At 41.1% G+C, this 14,955-nt stretch overlaps 1 protein-coding gene across 3 annotated transcripts; it reads right to left on the minus strand.

Moving 5' to 3' along the window:
- Positions 1 to 632: 632 nt before the first annotated feature.
- Positions 633 to 13,551, minus strand: LOC117077332 (T-complex protein 11 X-linked protein 2). Of its 3 annotated transcripts, none has more exons than XM_033201001.1 (10): positions 13,478 to 13,551; positions 12,856 to 12,993; positions 10,751 to 10,883; positions 5,825 to 5,945; positions 4,860 to 5,080; positions 3,957 to 4,093; positions 3,481 to 3,701; positions 3,201 to 3,382; positions 2,276 to 2,439; positions 633 to 1,063 (listed from the first exon to the last, which is right to left on the minus strand). In XM_033201001.1, exons 2-10 carry the CDS (start codon positions 12,980 to 12,982, stop codon positions 831 to 833), a joined length of 1,539 nt encoding a protein of 512 aa, XP_033056892.1. In that variant the 5' UTR covers positions 12,983 to 12,993; positions 13,478 to 13,551; the 3' UTR covers positions 633 to 830. The 3 variants fall into 3 exon arrangements, with proteins under 3 accessions (XP_033056892.1, XP_033056894.1, XP_033056893.1); XM_033201003.1 differs by lacking the exon at positions 13,478 to 13,551 and adding an exon at positions 12,137 to 12,309 and having other exon boundaries at positions 5,825 to 5,940; positions 12,856 to 12,947; XM_033201002.1 differs by lacking the exon at positions 13,478 to 13,551 and adding an exon at positions 12,137 to 12,309 and having other exon boundaries at positions 12,856 to 12,947.
- Between the last annotated feature and the right edge of the window lie 1,404 nt (positions 13,552 to 14,955).

Raw genomic sequence — 14,955 nt, forward strand, 5'->3', positions numbered from 1 at the left:
CACAAAGAGTTTTCAAAGCCCTCAAGGAAATGAGTTTTCACTGGAGAAAATAATGCTAGTGACTGCAGGTGAATGAGTTCCCCCCTCCCCCACCAGATTACTTAAGGCTGTATGTCTGCTGCCTGAACCCTGAAGGCCAGGTGGTGATCCAAGGCCATGCATGGTGCCCAGCTTAGGAGCCAAGGTGTCCGTGAGAACCAAAACATCCCAGGGCGTACTGGGAAACATACCAAGAAAAAGAGTCTCATTGCATATGGAAGGCAAAGAGCCAGAAAATTAGCATAAAATCAGCTTGCAGAGGAGTGTCAGGGCAGATCCCCAGAGCTGTCCTGCTGCCACCCAGGAATGCCCCATACGTAAGTCCCAATAAATTCATCTACTTATCAAGTTGAACTTGTCCGGGTCATTCTTTGGTCTCTTAGCTCCTTCCCAGTTTTGAGGGGGCATTATTCTATACAGTCCCAGGATTTTCCCTTACCAGCACCTGATGCCCAGATTCCAGCTCAGGCAAGCATACTGAAGAATGATCAGCCAGTGAAGGGAAAACAGAGGGCCCACTGGATTCTCACTCAGCTAGTTAGGGGATGAGGGTGCAGAACCTGACTTTGGCTAGAACACAGGAGGAACTGAAATTTTCTTGCAGCTCAGAAGTTTATTAGTGAAGGGGATTGGGCCATTTGGTGTTTACATGCTTGACCCCTGCATCCCTGTGTCCTGGTTGTAGCAAGGAAGAGGGCTGAGTGTTCGACTAACCACAGGTGATGTCCTCCCAGAAACATGCTGACCTCTCTCTCCTGGATCCCTGTTGCCATGGCTGGGGTCCAGCACTATCAGTTATGCTCCACATCTGTTTCTTGTGCTTGAGCTGGATGGATGATGTTTTTTAGGATCTCAGCATAGTATGGGCCAAATACCTGCTGATTATGATGCATCAGATTGAGAAACTTCCAGCCCAGTTCTGCCAACTCCCTTTCAATGAGAATGAGGCCTCCAGGAAAGTGTAGCAGAGACTCCTGCATGCCATGAAGCAAACAGCATTTGAGAAACAAACGGATCCGCTGATCTGGGAGCAGGGGTAAACAATGAAAAGAGGAACAAACAAGGTTCAGAAGAAATTCACAATGCCTTTGCCCTATCTGCTCACCAAAGTTTTGCGTTAACCGAGTTATTCACTGACCTCTCCGCTCATTCAGGTAAACTCTATACATGCGATTTTTGTTTGTTTGGGGGAGTGGAATGCCATCAAGCTCCCAAAGGACAGTGCATGATCAAAAGATGCTGAGGTAGTAAATTTCTGGGGGGTTCATAAGATTATGGAGCTGGACATGAGATCCTAGTGCACATTTAACTTAATAAGAGGACTGTAGACCCGGTACCTGAAAGTAACAACACATGTTGCAACCAGCGCACCACGTTCAGGCCCATACACCCAATCCAGGCTACGATCAGACGCTAAAGTTCAAAGCAAGCTGGCCAAGTGCACTGCTTCCATTCCAGCATGGAACATACCCTACAGCCTAACTCAGCATCACTTCCATGGAGAGGCGTAGGGGCCCAAATGGTAGCTTAAAGCATAGGATAGAGAAAGGGTTTCTCCATATATCTTGACCGACATCTAGAATATGCCCTGGAACGGGCTGGGTGCGGTGGCTCACGTATGTGATCCCAGCACTTTGGGAGTGCGAGGCAGGTGTATCACGAGGTCAGGAGTTCGAGACCAACCGGGCCAACATGGTGAAACCCCATCTCTACTAAAAATACAAAAAAATCAGCCAGGCATGGTGGCACCTGCCTGTAGTCCCAGCTACTCGGGAGGCTGAGGCAGTAGAATCGCTTGAACTCAGAAGGTTGAGGTTACAGTGAGCCTAGATCGTGCCACTTCACTCCAACTTGGGCAACAGAGTGAGATTTTGTCTCAAAAAAAAAAAAAAAAAAAAAGAAAGAAAAGAAAAGAAAAGAAAAGAAAAGAAGAGAAAAAAGAAAATACCAGGAATGACTTCGTAGGGTTACTGTGACAGTATCCAACACCTGTGAATGACATATCTTGGGTGCAGAGCCGCCTCCAAACCATACATGCATTCTCCAAATTGAAAAAGATCTATTTGAACCGTGCACATTATAGACAAGGAAACTAAAGCGAACAACTTTCCAAATGATCATGCCTTTTCATTTTTAAATGGTTAGGTAACTCACTTTCAGGGTAAGGTCTACCCACCTCCCCCCACCCGCCCACATTCTTGCCACTTTTCTGCACGACGACCATGGGGATTCTTACCAACAATGCTCCGAATGCAGTTTTCTTTCTTGGTGATGTTCTGGAGTTGGCCTAGAAGAGATGCTGTGTTTTCACTGCTCAGAGTAGTGAGGCCCATGTCCTCAAGGCCTTGATGGATTTCCTGAGACACCTGTTCACTCACACTCAGCATAGTCTCTTCAGGCCTAGATAATGAGGGATAGAATGCAGAGTGGGCTTGGCAGAGGGACAAAGTCCGGAGAGCCTCATACCACAAACCAGGCCTATTCCAGGAAGAATTCCGGCTCTCTGCCACCAGAAGACAGCATTAGCCACCGGGCAGATGACATACACTCATTGTTACCCACAAGGTACCACTTGATCCAAACATACAGCACCATACGCCACTTCGATGAAAGCAAAGTAAATTGGGCAAGGGCTCGGTTCCATCCTTGGATCTACTCAGCATTCTCCAGTGCCATCAACTGTATTTAAATATTGTTTTAAGACTCTATTGGATATTTTTCACGGTTTTTCTCCTACTCCACCAATTAAATTGCAAATAAATTAAGAGGCCTGGACTTCCAGCTCCTCCTTTTACTTTGGTATAATATCCCTGCCCCCACATGCAGTGAATGGTCACTATCACTGACCAACTGATCAACTTCTGGATACACATAGCACAAATCCACTGTCATTCAATCAAGTATATAATGACGCATTTTTAGCAAGCACATAAGGAATATTTGCAGCAAACTGGCTTCCACACTCTCCTCTTTGGAAAATAAGTTTTATTTTCTGTATCCCAAACCTCAGTACAACTTATCAAAGATACCAAAATCTTTGCAGATTGTTTCCAAGGGCCTTTGTGTGGTTTGTGATGAAGAATAAGCAATAATAGTATTGATATTACCTATATCCCCAATACCACACATTTTTCCCTCTAACAGAGATCTACGAATCTTACCTGGAGATAAATTCCTCAGTTAGGGCCTTGGTGATGCATTTCAGTCTATCCACAAATTCAGGTGAGCTGAATAAAATTTCACCAGAGAAGCTTCTGGCCACTAGCAAGACTGAGGCCAGGACAGTTAACTGGTGCAACTGGAACGCCATTTCCTGGAGCCGGGTTCTGTCCATCAACAGAGTCTGGTGAGGGAGCGAAGGACAGCCCATCAGAAGAGGAGGGTTTGAATGGAGGCACTGAATAGCGTAGAACAAGGCAATGCCCCAACACACATCCCTACCTCAGGGAATTCTTCGTTCTCAGGATCCCAGAGGAGGAGGTTCAGGTAGCCTTGGTATAGCACCATTGTTGGACTCGGGGGCTCTGAGTTGTTACCTGCCCCATTTGGAAGTGAACACGCCACCCTGCGAGAGGAGCTAGGTGAGTCAGGAGAACTCAGACATGGTGTAGTGATGTCTGTGGCTGCTTTGGTTAGCCATTTTGTGGTATAATCGAGGAGACCTATGACGAGAAGGAAATATGCATCTTAAAATTCCAAGGCTTGAAGAGGACAGCTTTGAGACATACTCCTGGTCTATAAAGAAGTGATTTTGTAGATCTTTCTATCTTAGAGAAACACTCCTTCTCCCTACCCCTTGCCCACTAAGGGCAAGGAAGAATCTTTCTTTTCAAGAAATAGAAAATAGCCTCTATTGCTATAAGAAGGCAGACCTGAGGTCAAATTTCCCCTCTCCTGCCCTTAAATTTTAAACATACTGGGCTGTTTATCAAGGAGTTCCTGGAATTTAGCTTGTTCATACTGGATGGAATGCTCCTGCAGGTAGGGTCGAAAGCTCTGGATGGTATAGTTCACCATGTCCATTTTCATTAGGCCCAGAACACGGAAGATGCCCCTGCCATAGGGAGAAACAGAACATTTACACTATTAAAGGAAATCTAGTGTGGAAGGGTGGAATCCAAGCAAGGAGCCATAAAAGCAGAGTATCTGAGAGTTAGAAAAAGCCTTAAAAACAAATAGTCCTACTTCAACTTATGAATAATGGTACTGTGGCCAGTGACCCAAGGCCATAGAGTGAGTTGATGGCAAAACTAAGGACAGTTATACCTCCTGACACTTTAACTACCATATTAGAGGTCTTTCGCCTGTAGTCATTTTGTCACCTTAAAAAAAAAAGGGTAGTCAGTGAAAGGAAAATCACCAACGTGTTAACAGTTATATGTGGGTAGCTGGGATGTGGGTGACTGAATTTCTAACTCATTGAGCAGGTCATTTTACTATTCCAGGTCCTGGTTCTTCTAGCTGTGAAACACGGATAATCCTCTTTCCTGTCCCCTCACAAGGTTTGAGTTGGGACAAACAGGACAACATCTGGGAAAAGGCAATTTGCAATCTATAGGAGAAAGAATTACTGTACCTTAATGTCTTAACAGTATCATGACATAAGGAGACCCAACTGATCTAAAGATCATCAAAGGAACCCTGGGAGACTGTCCTTGGAAAATAAAAGCCAATAATCCAGAAAGGAGAAAAGGTGTGTTAGTCAGGTCATCAGTACACAAGAGCTAGATAAGACGGGGGCTATATCACAGCATCTGGCTCAGAGTTCTCCAGCACAGTGTCTAAGGCAGATTTGGGGGACAGCACATCTAGACTCTCACCTCAGTAACTGCACTGGATCTGTTATGGCCTCTAGTTTCTGTATCGCTTCATCTCGAACTGGTGCACATAGCAGAGTCATCAAATTGAGAATGTAGTTAGAAAGATGAGGGACATCCAGGGCCCCATGTTCCACTTCCTGCTTGAGGAGATCTGTGTCCAGAGCTTCTTCTATCTCATTTCTTAGGCGGTTCTGCCATGGTAATAGCAGTGATAGCAAGGTCTGCCCAACAAAGGAAATCAAAGGAGCCAAGTTCTGTTTAGAACCTCAAACTTTCTCCAATGAACTATACTCTTAGGCCAAAGGCATCCCAGATTATGTCTTCTGGCCGGAGCGGGGCGGGGGAGGGGAGCAGAAAACTGAGTCTCTAAGTCTCTTAGAGAGTATTATTTCTTTCTGTTTAGAGGACAATTACCATTCAAGGTTTCATTGGGATCAGTTGTATTAGTAGTCATTATTATTTTTTAGGTAGAATGAGGTAAAAATATGAATAAAAATAAGAACGTGATTTTAAGTGTGTAGGATATTAGAAATATGAAATACACACCACCACAAGGAGATGAGGCATTCTTAATAAAGGATAAGGACATTTTTAGATTGTTTTACTCCAAAGTGTGAGGATAAAATAGCAAATTTGGAATCTTTAAGGTTCCCTTGACTCACACAGGTAAGTTCCTTGTGGGCAAGGGCTCTCCTATTCATCTCTGGGCTTCTGAAACACATAGACCATAGTGGAGTTTCAGTAAGAATTTGTTTATTTGAGTTATATATTGTTACAGTAATCGCCCAATGGTCAAGTTTCATCTCATACAAATAAAATGGAAGCTGCCCCATCCCATCTATTTAAGTAGTAGGTCACGTTAAAAAAAAAAAAGTATGCTACTTGATATATTAATAGCCATTGACGATCCAAGGTTCTGAGATGCCCAGGAACTTCCCATCCACGAATGGGAGTTGGTTACTCACCTCCTTAACATCTTTTAGAAGTTCAAGAGCACAGGTGAAGTCAGGAGGAGTACTCAATAGTTGTTCCTTCAGATGGTTCCAAAAAGCATTGTACATTGCCTCCGCAAACCTGCCTTCTACACTATAAGAAGGGTTAAATGAGCAGATTGCTCTTTACCTAGAGAATTGATACAGGATCATAATTTCCCAAACAACATTTAAAATTATGAAAGACTATTAAATTGACAGGCTAGGAGGACCTATGTTTACACTTGAGAAGGGCTGAATAAACTGAAGTTAGTCTCAGATGGAAAAGCATTGGCTAAATTCTCTCAGAAGGGTACCTCAGGGTTCCAGAGACGCTCTCTTCCTGCAGCAGAAGAACCATAAACTAGGAGTTGAGACTCTGACTTCTAACGCCAGTTCTGCATCTAGCCTGGATGTGTGACTTAGTTTCCACAGTCAGAGACTTAAAACTTTGAACCAGATGCTGTTTTTCCTTCAGGCCTGAAATCTAGGAAAGGATTTTATCTCTTGATAATACTTGAAGGTCTTTTGAGACACTTTAAATTCAGCAAGCCCAAAACTGAACTCCTGATCTTCCTTCTTTATATTTGTTCCTCACGTATACTTAGTTCTGTAACCAGAAATCTGAGACTTTTTCTCTTTAAAAAATGTAACAGTAGGCCGGGCGTGGTGGCTCACCCCTGTAATCCCAGCATTTTGCGAGGCCGAGGCGGGCGGATAACAAGGTCAGGAGTTTGAGACCATCCTGGCCAACATGGTGAAACCCCGTCTCTACTAAAAACACAAAAATTAGCTGGGCGTCGTGGCAGGCGCCTGTAGTCTCAGCTACTCGGGAGGCTGAGGCAGGAGAATTGCTTAAACACAGGAAACAGAGTTTGCAGTGAGCTGAAACAGCGCCACTGCGCTCCAGCCTGGTGACAGAGCGAGACTCGATCTCAAAAATATATATACACACATATATGTGTGTGTGTGTATATGTATATGTATAACACATATCTGTGTGTGTATATATGTATATACACATATCTGTGTGGGTATATATGTATATGTATATACACATATCAGTGTGGGTATCTGTGTATACACATATCTGTGTATATATATGCATATGTGTATACACATACCTGTGTGTGTATATGTATATGTGTATACACATATCTGTGTGTATAGATGTATATGTGTATACACATATCTGTGTGTATATATGTGTATGTATGCACATATCTGTGTGTGTATGTGTACACATATGTGTGTGTATGTGTACACATATATGTTGCGTGTGAATGTATACACATATATGTTGTGTGTGAATGTATACACACACGTGTGTGTATTTGTGTGTATGTATACACGTATATATGTGTGTATAAGTATACATATATGTGTGTACATATAGATATATGTACTTATATGTGTACGTATATATGTAGATGTACATATGGACATACACATATGTATATGTACATATGCACATACACATATGTATATGTACATATGCACATACACATACATGTGTAGATATACACACACATATATGTGTATGTATATGTATATGCATATACACACATATGGGTATGTGTATATGTGTATATATACATATAAGTGTATGTGTATGTGTATACCTACACATGTGGGTGTATTTGCATATGTACATATACATATGTGTATGTGCATATGTACATATACATATATCTATACGTACACATACATATATGTATGTGTATGTGTATGTGTACACATACACATATAATAGTAATGTATGCTTTCTGTTTACAAAAACACAAGTGATTAATAAATATATGAAATAAAAATTCAAAGTTTCTCCTCCAACACAACAATCTAACCTGTGAAAGTTCAACTATTATCTATCTGGTATGTACTGCAGCCCTTCGTAATTCCTTTCCCCTCATGTCTTTTATCCACTCAGTCACCAAATTCCAGAGATTTTGCTTCAAAAATATCTCTGGAATCAGTCCCCACCCACAGTCATCTCTTTCCCGAACTATTGCTATGGTCTATTAAATGGCCACCTTCTACCTACAAAACCTTACCCCAACAATGATACATATTTTTGATAAAATCAATGAGTTTTCCAAGATAGAAATCTGATCATAATAGCATACTCATTTAAAGTTTTTCAGAAGCTGCCTGTCTCTAGCAGTGTACGTGGCCTTTAAGACCCTTCACGATCCTATTCTGCCACTTCACCTGCCTTAACTTTCTTTCTCCTCCTACGTCCTGTGCTCTAACAATAACAGTCCACTTATAATTAATATATAATTGTCTTCCATCCCTCTATGCCTCTGAAATGACATTTCCTCTTCCAGGAGAGTCCCTTCTCCCCTAAACCACCTGAAAAGACTCAATTCAAGTGTTACCTTATTAAGAAAGTCTTCACCGGCCGGGCGCAGTGGCTCAAGCCTGTAATCCCAGCACTTTGGGAGGCTGAGACGGGCGGGTCACGAGGTCAGGAGATCGAGACCATCCTGGCCAACATGGTGAAACCCCGTCTCTACTAAAAAAATACAAAAAACTAGCCGGGAGAGGTGGCGGGCGCCTGTAGTCCCAGCTACTCGGGAGGCTGAGGCAGGAGAATGGCATAAACCCGGGAGGCGGAGCTTGCGATGAGCTGAGATCCGGCCACTGCACTCCAGCCCAGGCGACAGAGCGAGACTTCGTCTCCAAAAAAAAACAAAAAAGAAAGTCTTCACCAACCTTCCCCAGGCAGCTGAGCACTGCATAGAACTCCACACACTAGTGCCAGTTTTCAAAGGGACTAGTGTGTGGAGTTCTATGCAGTGCTCAGCTGCATGTTCTCACTCATAGGTGGGAACTGAACAATGAGATCACTTGGACTCGGGAAGGGGAACATCACACACTGGGGCCTATCATGGGGAGGGGGGAGGGGGGAGGAATTGCATTGGGGAGTTATACATGATATAAATGATGAATTGACGGATGCTGACGAGTTGATGGGTGCAGCACACCAAGATGGCACAAGTATACATATGTAACAAATCTGCACGTTATGCACATGTACCCTAGAACTTAAAGTATAATAAAAAAATAAAAAATTAAAAAAAAAAAAAGAACTCCACACACTAAATATGAGGTAACTTATCACTCTGCACAGTAGCTATTTGACTATCTTCCCTACAGAAGCCTTTTGATGGCAAAGATAATGACTCACTCAACTATATGTCTTCAGCTTTCAACATCCTGCCTTCCACCTAATAAGTACTCAATAAATGTTTGTTGAATAAATGTGTGATTATGAGATTTCCCCTCAAAAAAATAACTGTGCTTAGTATAATTTTATAAGTCCAAAGGGAAAACTAATTGTCAACTATCTGTAGTTAATGGATAACCCCAAACTCTATTTCAACCTCTTATCCAGTATACATTTTGTATTACTACATTTGAAAAAGCCTGTTAATTTGAATACACAGTGAAATTCAAGCCCTAAATAATGTCATTCATCCTGCTTCATCTACCCACCCCCTGAGATCCCTAGTCACTTTAACAGACCTTCATTCTCTTAGTTTCACTTTTTTCCACACACCTATCAGAGAAAAATGAATCTAACTCAGGCCCCAGTTTTGGTAAAAACTTCCTTCAGGTAAGCCATCCTTGGCAACAGGCAAAGGCAAATCTAAGAAGTATGACGATCAAGAGAACCACTGACAAAGTCAGGGGTGCTTTATGTAACAGAATCCCAAAAGTGGCAAAATAACAGAAGCATTTAAGGTGGGAAATCAGAAATACCATAAAATACAGATTCGGACAAAGAAATCAACCCATTTAACTCTTAATAAACACTAGAAGCATTCAATCCATAAATGCTGAATGATTCTTAATCATATATTGCAATAGCAATATAATTAAGAGAAACCAATATAAAGCCTAATTGTAGAAGCACACTATTTATCGACAGGGATCTAATCTTGATTTGCAGAATCTTTATTACACTGATTATGAAGCAGAAATGTCCCCTGAAATTTCCTACCCATGAAGACTGAACAAAACCACTATTAGAAAATCTATTCATCTGCATCTCCTTAATCTGTAGACAATTAAAAGATGAAGGGCCAGGAGTTACTTCTTCCAAGTCTGTCTGAAAAGATCTGAAAAATCACTCTATGTTTCATTATTAACTAAGATCCTGAAATGAACATTCTGACAATACAGAATGAATACCCCTTTTCCGAGATGCTTGGGACTGGAGTATTTTGGATTATGGATTATATTATTATTATTATTATTATTTTGAGACAGGATCTCACTCTGTCACCCAGACTGGACTGCAGTGGCATGATCGCGATCTCAGTTCACTGCAACCTCTGTTTCCCAGGCTCAAGGTATCCTCCCACCTCAGCCTCCTGAGTAGCTGGGACTACAGGTATGCACCACCATGCCCGGCTGATTTTTGTATTTTTTGCATAGAAAAGGTTTCGCCATGTTGCCCAGGCTGGCCTTGACTTCCTGGGCTCAGGCAATCCACCTGCCTCAGTCTCCTAAAGTGTTGGAACTTAACAGTTGTGAGACACTGCACCTAGCCAGATTACGGATTTTTTGCATTTTGGAATATTTGCAGCATACTTGTAGTATACTACAATGAGCATTTCCTTTGAGCATCATGTTGGCACTCAAAATGTTTTGGATTTAAGAGCATAATGGATTTCAGATTTGGGAATGTTCAATCTGTAACTGCAGTGGATTATTACCTGTTTAAATATAATTTGCTGCTTTGACCCTTTTAAAGTAATAATTACACTGGTTTGTTGGTACTATATAAGACATACTCGACCATTAAATTTGTTAATAAGATGCTTCAAACCTGACCAAAAGTCATTTGTGCTATGTACCTACGCCCCAGGAAGAGTAAAATGGAAAAAAAAAAAAACTCTGAATAATCTGTACCTGTTTGGAGGTAAAATGATCTCTTCCACACAGAAATCTTGGTTTGCTATGATTTCATGTGCGATGCTCAGCTTTGAAACTTCATTAACTGTCTCTATCAGATCTGTGACAGAAAAGACATCAGGTCTGCTCTCTGGAAAAAAAAAAAGCATAACCATCATCAACAGGGAACCCACATAAGGAGAATTTTTATTTTATTTAGAGATTCACTCTGCCAAGTAAGGCTCCCAAGTTTAGATTCATCAAACGGATCTTACACAGACTTATTCAAACATTTTACTATTAGAAGTTTTCTGAAATCCTTGCTCTTCAGTAACACTGAACATCTCAGAGAAGTCAGACATGGGAGGAAGAAATTAGTTTTTGAAAAATATAAAACAGATTTCAAAACCTTCCACTTGAAATGTAAAACCATAAGTGAAACACAGCAAATAATGAATAAGTTGTGATTTGTAAAATTAATGTGCATCTAAAAGTAACTGTGTTCCCACTGTTCTCTTCCTACCTCAGGGGCTACACACAAGATGAAGGCTAAAATCTCCTTATAAATACCGCACAAATCTTACTAGATAGCTCTAAAGCTGAATCCTGCTTCCAAAACAGTAATTTCCACATCTGGGGTCAACAGACAACATTTCAAAACAACACGAGTGACAGATAATGATTTGACAATTTTTGTTTTTCCACATATGGACATGAAAGCAAACAAACAAACAACGAAACTACCCTACCATCATCAAAATAATCACTTCATAAAAAGAAAACATATTTTAACACCTCAGAAAGTATAAAGAAAACACAGTCACCATTAAGAATACTTTTAAATTGAATCAATTTAGCATTATTTTGAAAACTCATTACAACATCTTTATTGTTTTATTTCATTCAAAATTGGTAAGAACTATGTCACAGCCTGGCGTTGGAATTTGGGAACCAATGTTCTAAATTCATTATACAGAGTACTTTCGTTAGTGAAACAAAGTATATATAGCAGTTATAATTATTACTTGATATGTAAAATAAAATATGCAATAAAATGATTTTGTAACTCAATTTCAATGTAGTTTCATAACTTGGTGAGAGAGAACTATTTATCCTCAAGATATAATAAAACTCACGTATATGAATCCTAAAACTCACTCCAAGAAGATGGTCTATGTATGCCCATTTATTTTTCATTTAAAAAACAGTTGATGAGACTTTTGTTGAAAAGTTAGTCTCATCAACTGATATTTCCTTTCTATCCTAACGAAAAAGCTACATATGTTAAAGTACACCATCTAATTAATTCATTAAGACATCATTTATTTGAGAGGTATTATGAAGTCTGAATTGTGCCATTCTGCTTACTAGCAGTGGCCCCAAGTGGCCACCAGAGATACACACGTGATTCAACTTCATACTTTTTCCCGTTTCAGTCTTCAAGAGGTTAGATCAAACTGCTACATCTGGAGAGGTCTGCAGATTAATCTTTGGTTAAATTCACTGGAGATTATTGTAAAAGAACTGCAGTTTGAGTTCCTGTGAGGTTGGACTAGTCAAGCCAAAGCTTCAAATGCCTAACATAAGGTGTGAAAAAGACTTAAAGTCCCAAAGTTCACATAAAAATACTATTATTAAAGATCTAAATAATTTTACCCCAGAGCAGTAGTAACTCCTATGTCAACAAAGCACCCCTGGAAAAGGACAGAACACAATTGAAGCAACAGATAATTTGGATCACTTCTGATCTGTCCTAGATCTACCATTTACACTTTACAAAATCGAAATACAAGAATGCTATTATTTCCCATGCTTTGAACTGACTGAATCACTATCGACTATTGTAAAACACAAGTAATTTGCTTTGTTGGTCTCTTTCTCTAAAACCAAAATCTTTTAATTTTACTTACCCATTAGGGGCCTAAGTCCTGCATGTAAAAATTAGAGGGGGCAGAAAGACAAGACAAAGAATAATCCAAAAGAGGACTAATAGAAGGATTAGTAAGGAAAAATGCAGGGTTGCAAGAGCCTTCTATATCCCTTAAAGGCCCTTAAATCACAGGCTGTCTATTCCTTTAGCCTAATTGCTGCCAATAGAAGTGATGACATGATTCTAGACCTACCAGGACACTGGTCATGTAAACAGAAACTCTTGCTTTTCTGGCTCTGCCCTGGTGTTTTAGGCTCAGGGGCCCCATTCTCTGCTACACTGGGATCATTATGGAACACAGTTTCCTCAGTCTTCGGCATCTTGATGTTATCTGGAATTGGAGAGAAAAGAAGAGGCAAGCTGTGTAAGACCTGACTCTCGCCCAGGGACAAAAAGAAAGAGCGCTCTTCAACTACAATTGGGTGTCCTGGGGAATGAACCCTCTGCTCAGTTGAAAGGATTAAGGACCAGGGCCCAAAGGTTCTCAAAAGAACAACTAGGGTCTTCAAACAGGCCTTGAGGGGAAGGGGAATTAGCGGCACTTCCTTTACTGAAATCAAGAAGTTTAGTGTTGGGCAAGCAGAAGAGGTAAACGAGGCCCAGAGATGGACAATAACTCGCCAGAAGCAGGGCACACTGCACATTACTGACCAAGCTAGGAAAGGAATCTTTCTCGGCTCTGGCTAACTTTCACTGGTCCTGGAATACCTTCTAACTCCTTAGCTACTGCTCCAGACCTTCCTGAAGAGGCTCTGGCGGCCTGGACTCAGGCAACAGGGTATCCCCCCACAGCCCTTGGAACCCTAGTCCCTCACCTCCTCCTCGTTCTTGACTGGCTGCCTCTCCACTGTGTCTGCTAGTGAAGCCCCTCTGCCTGCCCAACCTGGTCCTGGGAAGTACCATTGTAGCCAGCAGGAGAGGGGAGATCATGGACGGAACCATGGAGATTATGAGGTCCGCCTGGATCGCACCCCTACCAGTGACACTAGAAAGGAGAGTCCAAACGTGCAAACAAAGAGTGATCGGTTTCCAGGGTAGCAGGGTGGTATAACTTGCCCAGGGTGCCTTGGAAACCAAGAGAACAGGAAAGGCAAGCAGGGCCTCACTATGGGTGATAAAGGCAGGAGGCTGAGATAGACCTAAGGAGGCTTCGTGTTCATACCCTTCTGCCCAGGCTCGGAGCCCCTCAGGAACTTGGAAGTAATCTTCTCAAGCCCTACTCCTCATGAATGAACTCTTCAAAGCTTTTATCCCTACTACCCCAGAAAAAAAAAAATAGCATTTAAATAACTATTTAGTGGAGAAAATAAGCATTTGCTATTTATTTGTTTCACTTCATGCTGTTCATACAGCCCCTGCAAATGAAGAACCAACAGGGCTACAAAATTCCAGAAGTCTGTTTTGGGTTTTCTTTCATCTTTTGTATAAGTGAATCCTCCACACAAAGTAAGGAGAGACACATAAACTGTTAAACTCTCATTTTACAAATATGGAAATCAAGAATCATTTTAAAGGGCTAGCCACAGAAATTGTGTGGTAAAGGGGCAAGACCATAAGCCTGAGAGAAATCTTACATTTTGGTTAGGGGTCTTTCAGCTCAATTCTTGGCATGCTCTTCATTGCAATCCAATTGTGAGCTTTGGAGCTCATCTGTAAACTGAGGGCACTGGAACGGATGATCCTAAGGAGCCTCATGTTGCTCACTCTTCAGTCCTAGTCTACTTTGTCTCTCCACTGGCCATTCACCACAGTCATATGAGGACCCCTGGATTGGCCTATTTCCAGCATATATACATTTCCACACTATACTATTTGATCCCTCTCTTACCCTGACTTAATTTCTTAACACATTGACTTGTTTCTTTTATAAATCAAGACTATACGGTGACCAGATTCTCACCACAATCCTCGCCTTGTTAGTGGCAATAGTACAGTGTGAATATCTTGCACAACATGGGGATTTTGAAGAAGAAAGTTATGGGAAAGAGGTTCAAGAACTTTCAAGCCTAGGAAAAAATCCATCTTAACTTCCAAGCACAAGAGGATATGAGGGAACTTGGCTAGTAAAGTTAACTTTTAGCTTAGGAGTTTATTTTACTAATACTAAATACTAAATCTGAATTTCCTCCTCATCCTCTCCTAGTATTTCCTTCAGTAATGTCAACTGTGAAACAAATTGCTCTCACATCAACCCCAGGATAAATATTTAAATATATTTTTCTTGATTTGAACACAAAACTACACAATCATAAGCCATATGTTTCGCTATACCAGAAGTTCATTTTTCATTTTA

This window comes from Trachypithecus francoisi, unplaced genomic scaffold, assembly GCF_009764315.1.
Source record: "Trachypithecus francoisi isolate TF-2019V2 unplaced genomic scaffold, Tfra_2.0 Lachesis_group6, whole genome shotgun sequence".
Classification (NCBI taxonomy): Eukaryota; Metazoa; Chordata; class Mammalia; order Primates; family Cercopithecidae; genus Trachypithecus; species Trachypithecus francoisi.

Bases quoted from the DNA above. Each gene is read 5' to 3' on its own strand.
- LOC117077332 (XM_033201001.1), bottom strand. From the start codon at position 12,982: ATGCCGAAGACTGAGGAAACTGTGTTCCATAATGATCCCAGTGTAGCA. The intron at 5,081-5,824 runs GTGAGTAACCAA...TTTGTTGGGCAG, and splicing joins TTCTAAAAGATGTTAAGGAG to ACCTTGCTATCACTGCTATT. The intron at 1,064-2,275 runs GTAAGAATCCCC...CCCTGCTCCCAG, and splicing joins CTGCATTCGGAGCATTGTTG to ATCAGCGGATCCGTTTGTTT.